This window comes from Amaranthus tricolor, chromosome 10 (assembly GCF_026212465.1).
Source record: "Amaranthus tricolor cultivar Red isolate AtriRed21 chromosome 10, ASM2621246v1, whole genome shotgun sequence".
In the NCBI taxonomy this organism is placed as follows: Eukaryota; Viridiplantae; Streptophyta; class Magnoliopsida; order Caryophyllales; family Amaranthaceae; genus Amaranthus; species Amaranthus tricolor.
Window position 1 is genome coordinate 22,306,915 of NC_080056.1, and position 7,351 is coordinate 22,314,265.

Sequence of the window (7,351 nt, forward strand, 5' to 3'; positions counted from 1 at the left end):
AACTTTAAATCGGACGCGGATTATATAATCGGATTCGGAGTCGGATATTTTCCACCTCGTGGTCGAATCGGATTAAAATCCTCTGATCGAGTCGGATAAGGGGCGAATTCGGACTCAATTGCCATCACTAACTCTTATATATCATATTGACTTTTGCTGCTGTGTCTATCAAGAATCTATAGACTGGCTCTTCTGCAATTTCTACTATAATGACTAGGGGATGGGAGTGAGGGAAAGAGATTCCCTTACAGTCTCCCTTAGTAAAAGTCATATCAGGGTATTCAGTTATTTCAGTATCTTTGTGAATTTCAAAAATCCTAGCTGGGGGTTGAGTGACAGCTCTCAAATGTGCCTCTCCATCAGCTATACCCCCGGATTTTTCGAAGATCACGAAGATAGATGCTTTCTTTTGCCTCTTGGCTTCGCTTTCCTCTTGACTTGGGCCTGGATTTCACTTGTTCTCAGCTTCTGCTTTGCTTTTCTGTTTATCATTCCATTTTACATAATTTTTGAAGTAACCTCTCTAGATCAAGTCTTCTAAGTTGTTTTATAGGGTCCTGCAGGATTTTGTGCAATGTCCTGGACTTCAATAGAATTCACAGAACTGATTCATGTTGTTTCTTGACCTGCGGGATAGGGGTGGGGGGTCTTTCCTATAACTTGGAGTTCTGATGAAGGTGGAAGATTTGTGCCTTAGGAGTGTTCAAGGGTTTGAACTGGGAGAAATTACAGAGTATAGGTCTTCTTGTCTCGTCTTTGTGGCTTCTTCGAGCGTCAGGCCCCTTTGCCCTGTTCCTTCTATCTTGATCGTTCGGAGGACGACCAGGGTATGATTCTTTGTTGTTGCTATGATGTTTTTGTGGTTTCATTTCTCATGTTTTTCTCCTCTGAGCCTAGTAGCGATATGTCTGAAATTCTCTGAGGCTATGAACCTCTCTGCTCTTTCTCTAATATCATCCATGTTGTGAATGTTTATCCAACCATCATCTTCCTTGAATCTCCTGCTGTCAGATCTTTCATCATTCAATCGTGACCTGAAAGCCAGAAAAATGATGGAATTTTCAGGCTTAGTGACTGTTAAGCATTCGGTGTTGAATCGTGCAATATACTTGTTGAGTGGTTCTTTTTTTCTCTGTCTAAATTTCATCATTTCAATGGATTGCTTGGGTCGTCTAACAAATGGTGAATATTGACTCATGAATCTTGCTGCCAGATCATCAAAACTGGTGATAGAACCCTTAGGGAGGCACTGAAACCTAGTTTGAGCCAGCCCTGTCATGATCAGAGCGAAATTCTTACACCAGGAAGCGTCACTGTGTGCTCCTAGGGACATGTGTCCCTGATAAGCGTTTAGGTGCTCTGTGGGATCTGTACTTCAATCGTATCTTACATATCCAGGTAGCTTTACCCGGTCAACTGGCACACGTGACTAATGTTTAACACGTCATTTTGAATGTTAAAACTAACACTTTGAAGTTTGAATAAATCACCCATTAAAGTTGTTTAACCAGACAATCTCATATAAGAGTTGTTCGAAACGAAACAAACTCAGTGAGGCTATTTTAAATAGAATATGAAGAAAAATTAGATCACTGAAGAAGTATAATCTAGAATATCAAAAGCCAACATCATCATTATCACTGAAGAAGTACGGTTTAGGTTGCCTCTGTAATGGGCTATTGCGCTATTGTTATAGTATGAAAGGGCAAGAGTAATTCAGTTTAAAATACTAAGTGAATAAGTTTTGTTGTGGTTAGCTGTTAGTCTGTTAGTTAATATTTTTAGCCTTCTGTATAAATAGCTTCAATTGTAATTAGAAGTGATAGAGTAATAATAAAATCCTCTATTATCTTCTTCTTAACTCTCCCTCTTCTTGGTTCTGTACAATTCTGTTCTTGATAGTGCAACTGCAATCACTTTCCTCTATACACTTAACAGCTATGCGTATCCAAGTATCAAAAGCCAGTACTAAGATTTGGAGCAAAGTCAAAGATAGATGATTATGAAATAAATATAACTGAAAGATGAGTGACAAATAGCTTTCAACTTCGAGCTCCGTCAGGAAGTAACAAGTGAATCAGTACCTTAGCTTCCACCCCCATTTCCTTTTTCTTGCTGGCCTTTATACCTTGGATTCAGCCATTTCAACTGATTTTTTGTCTTTGGGCTTAGAATCACAATCTGTGAACTTTTTCACAAGTAGGGGATCCTTAAAGCGTTCTCTTCGTTTCTCCATCTTTGCCATTGTCACAAGAATCTGCTTCTCATCATATACACAATTGTCTTTCTGACTCGTATATATTTATCAGATAATCTTCCTTTCAGTGAGTCATTCTGAGTCGCGTCAGAAATACTTCTTCACATAAAAACCTTTAGTTTTAAGTTCTGTTGATATTTGACCCGGCCCTCTCCCAGAACAGAAGCAATGTCCTTGTTCCTGACAGGTAGCTTCTTTAGTGCCGCTTCAGTATTTTTGATCATTGTTCTCCATTGTTCTATTAGAAAAAGCTTTATATTGATTATGTTGCCTCTTGAATCGTTTTTGGTAGCCCCCGTTAGCAAATCCACAAGAGTCGCCAGTTGGTCCAGCCTTCAAACTTTTGTAGTTCACTGAAAAGCATAACATAATATGCAAATACGTTAAGATCAGGTATGAATACACAGTTGACGAGAAAATCAAACAAAAAGCATCTGGTGTTTGAACTTAAAATGAACAATAGCTCATTTATAAACTATTTATAAACCCAAGATAATAAACTATTGATGTCTGCACCTATATATATAGCACGAGAAAACACATTTAAAGCTTTGTTTGCAAGCAAAACTAAAAATGCAGAACATTACAAGAAGCTGTTTATTTATTTCAATATCCATACACTTAATAAATGAGAAACCTATTGGCTAATACAACCCCATTACAAAGAAGTTCAGAGTCAAATGTTTCATCTCATATACTTAATACCTATGAGAGCAAATTTTAAATTAAATGCAAGGGCACGATGTACGTGTAGCAATACGGGTTGAACTCAGGGAAGCGAGTTAACTAATTTGTTCGATTTATGACTACGAGACAAGATTCAACAAATGGTTGGGTTGAGAACTAGTACTACAATGCAACTGAAACTAATAATAAAAGCTAAGACAATGATTAATACGAAGATAATAATAATATGACAAATCTAGGGCGACGGGAATCACCTAATTCTAACATGGGAGTCAATTGCTCTCATAATTGTATGAATTTGAGTCACTGGCATAATTAAATGTGATCTAATTAACCTCAAGCTTCCGCTCTATTGATCAATATCGGTTTAAGACCTTACTAGTGTTAATACTCAAACTTCCGTTTTATTGGCTAAACTAATAGGAATTCAACTTAAATATATCTCAATCCTAAATTAATCATAATCTGAAACTTCTGTTTTATTGAAAAGTTTAATAAAGATATTTAAACTAAGATTCATTAAGAACAGGTTTAATCATAGACTCAAATTTCACACAATTAATCGATAAAGTATCATCTCATGCTTCGAACTAGAGTTTTTACCCTAACCCTAGTGAGGAAAACTACTCACTAGACATTGTAATAAAAATGCAATTCATGATCACTGATGACTTAAAAATAAATTGCAAGGAAATTTAACTTTTGCTCACCCACTCATTGCCGGTCTTTTGTCTTATCAAACTCCCCCATGCTTAACTGTTGCTCGTCCTTGAGCGAATCAAGGTTAAAACAAATGGAAAACAAATGCAATTCTTCAATGTTTTTTTTCTCATTTTTTCTTTTCTTTTTCCAGGTAGGGGTAAATAAAAAGGAAAAACAAAACAAAAACAATAACAAAGCAATAAAAATCCTAATCTAAGAAATCATAAAAAATAAACTAGGAAAACAATTAATCCTAAACTAAGAAAGCAATGAAAATCTATAGTAGGAAAGCAATAAAAATCTGCACTAATAGGTGTAGACTCCCCCATGCTTATCAAAAGCATTGTTCTCAATGTTGTACAGCGTAGCAAAGGGACAAAGACATGAAAAACTTAAGCACAAAGATAGGGGAAGTCTAAGACAGGTGGCCATCAGTGACTACTCGAGGAACCGTGGCAAAAGATGGAGAAAGATTTTCTCCTCAACCTTTTGGCCTCTAAATGGGCCGCCTTATCCCTCTCTCTTTGGGCTTCCAATTCAGCAATTTGGGCCCTAGGGTCTTGGAACGGGGTGCCTGCAAAATGTGCAGTCTGGGCCCCCTGAGCCATCATCAATGAGCTCAAACGCGTATTAATATCATACATGTCTGAGTCGTACGAATCATGCAGCTCGTTCCGTTGGTAACTTCAGGTTTCTTGGAGGGTCTGCAGGTTGTCATCTATGCGGTCTATACGACTCTCCATATAGTTAAAACGGCCTAGCATCTGCTGACGCCAAGCCTGGTCATCCTCATGGGAATAAGAGGGTACCTGCTACCCATATAGAGGCTCTTCCTGATAAGGTTGAGCCTCCGAGGCATCTTGTTCATGGGGCTCGGGTCCTTAGTCATCGTCCCCCACCTCCTCATCATCCCCAACTTCCTCCTCCTCCGTAATATTGCCACCAAATAACTCAACAGCGTGATGTTGTGAGTACTGGATGACTCTCATGGTGTGCTCGCGGACATCCTCGTTCTCCTGAATGTTGAACATTGTGCGCGGCCTAGGAGGAAGGGAAAGCGTGCGCCCATTAAGGCATATCAAGTAAGGACCATCGCGGCCTTTATAGTAGAAGAATTTCACCCTACGCAGGGTGGCATAATTGTAGTAGATGCTGGAGATGGTGGTTAGAGGCTTGCAGTCCTCAGGGAACTCGATCCCCAAACTCCAAGTGAGAATGGTAATCATACCACCAACTGAAATCTTGCCTGTAGGAGATTTTTGGATCTCTAGGTACTTCTAAAAGAATAGGTGCACCCAATTAGGGTGTGTAGGTCCAGGTAATGCTAAAGCATAAAGATACCCAAGCTCAAACTGCCTCACTTGAGTAGGCTCACCTTAACCAAAGATAGTCATAGCGAGAAGGCGATATACATATCGCAGGGCAGGATGCTAGATCTTGCTGATCTTGTTGCCAAACCTTGCGTAGGGTAGCTCGCCAGTCATGTTAGCCCAAAAAGCAGATATGTCCCCCCTAGAGAGGGAGTGGTATTCTTCTACTGAAAACTCCCACCCAAAAGCTTCAGCTATTTGGGGGTACGCCATAATGTATCTAGTGTTAAAAGCATTGAATGTGATATAATAGTATGTTTACCCCTTTGACGAGCTATCTGCTTAAGGGTAGATAAAAACTCATCTGTCAAACGCGGGTAAACTTCCGCGCTTTTGCCAACAACGCCTCCCAAACCACCTCTGCGCAAAAGGGTAATAACCCCATCGAAGAGGCCATTGACATGCAAGGGAATGTCATCAATAAACTTAGTGGGGAGGAGAGCTCTCCTCTTTAGGGTGGTGAAATTTTGGGCTTGAGATGGCGTTAAACGCATCTCATAGTGGCAGAAGAGGAAGTGCCAACGGCCGTTGTAGGCTCAGGTGGTGGTGGAAAGGGAAGGTTTGGATTCCTCCTTGTTGGGGAAGAATCCCCACCTTGGGTTCTAGATGAACCCTTACCAGCCTGCCTAGCTCTTTTAGACTTAGATCTAAATAGGTTCATGTTTATAATAGCTAAGATCCAACAACCACACACACAAGCAACAATTGAGGACAAATTAACCAACACAAGTAATAAATCAAACCCAAAACAAAACAAAATGCAATGTTGGGAATAAGAGTTTATACTTGAGAGAGTCAATAGGATCACCAAGGGATAAGAGAGCACTTGCAGGAATGGAAGCCTTGATCCTTGAAGAATAGAGCATTTTAATTGAAGAGGGTGAGGAATGAGAGTAGAGGAATTGAAGAATAGAGAAGATGATAGATTAAGAGTGGGGTGGAATGAGATGGGGATGGGTAGTATTTATGAAAAAACATGGGTCTTCAATTAATCAGCCTAGCATACGCGTGTTCTCGAAAGCGACGAGTCGTCGCATAGGGGGCAACGAGTCGTCGCCTAGGCTCTGATGCCCTATTCACCTAGTGACTTGTTGTTTGCTGAATAATTGCGGCAGTGGGAAGGAGACGACTCGTCGCCTCTATGGACGACTCGTCGCTTTCCTTCTGTCTTATTTTTGTTTCATTCCAGCCCAATTGCCACGAGTAGTTGCTTTTATGAGACTACTTGTGGCGTTTCGACTGTCCTTTACACCTGTTTTTTTTTCAAAAAAAACAAAATACATAAAAAAAACAAAATTAAAAACATAATAATAAAATGCATAATAAAAACCAAAAATAAATAAAAATTAAAAAGACATTGTAGAATATAAAAAAATACGAGTTGTCTCCCGCAAAGCGCTTGTTTAACGTCTATAGCTCGACGTGACTCAACCTAGTTAACTAGGCTGGATATATAAGACATTTGAAGCCTTAATTGGCTCTCCAACGTGATAGTGCTTAGCACGGTGACCACTCACCTTGAAGGTGTTAGTTGGCCCTTGAACCTAAATGGGGCCACGTGGGAAAACTTTAGTCACCTTAAACGGTCCTAACCGTTTAGATTTCAATTTTCTAGCAAAAAAATTCAGGCGGGAGTCATATACTAGCACCGAAACTCCAATCTTAAATTCACGTCTGTTAAGCCTTTGATCGTGCCATCTTTTCTTTTTCTCTTTATAGAGCAAGGCACTCTCGTAGGTGTCCAGACGGATCTCATAAAGTTCATTAATATCAAGTAATCTCTTACTACCTGTGGCTTTGAGGTCGAAGTTAAGGGTTTTAATGGCCCACTGGGCCTTATGCTCCAGTTCCATGGGAAGGTGACAGTGCTTCCCGTAGATGAGTTGAAAAGGCGTGGTCCCTATAGAGGTCTTAAAAGCCGTCCTATAAGCCCAAAGGGTGTCATTAAGCTTGTCAGACCAGTTCTTTCGGGATTTATGTACAGTTTTCTGAAGAATGACTTTAAGTTCCCTATTTGACACCTCAACTTGACCACTAGTTTAGTGGTGATAAGGTAAAGCAAATCTGTGTAGCACTCCATATTTCCTAAGAAGTGACTCAAACTTAAGCTCGATAAAATGGGTCCCATTGTCACTTATGACTATGCGGGGGCAACCAAAACATGGAAATATGACCTTTTTAAAGAAGTTGGTCACAACCCGCGCATCATTAGTCTTAGTGGCGATTGCCTCCACCCACTTGAAAACATAATCAACAGCAACCAGAATATACTTTTTTCCAAAGGATGAAGGGTAAGGACCCTGAAAATCAATGCCCCACACATCAAAAATTTCAA

General features: G+C 39.9%; 2 protein-coding genes across 2 annotated transcripts; both read right to left on the bottom strand.

The window, feature by feature from the left end:
• Positions 1 to 865: 865 nt before the first annotated feature.
• LOC130824963 (uncharacterized) lies at positions 866 to 1,333 on the bottom strand. Its single transcript, XM_057689986.1, has one exon. It carries the CDS (start codon positions 1,331 to 1,333, stop codon positions 866 to 868), a length of 468 nt encoding a protein of 155 aa, XP_057545969.1.
• Positions 1,334 to 6,452: 5,119 nt separating this feature from the next.
• On the bottom strand, positions 6,453 to 6,869 carry LOC130824965 (uncharacterized). The gene is made up of 2 exons (XM_057689987.1): positions 6,666 to 6,869; positions 6,453 to 6,560 (listed from the first exon to the last, which is right to left on the bottom strand). Exons 1-2 carry the CDS (start codon positions 6,867 to 6,869, stop codon positions 6,453 to 6,455), a joined length of 312 nt encoding a protein of 103 aa, XP_057545970.1.
• Positions 6,870 to 7,351: the final 482 nt, after the last annotated feature.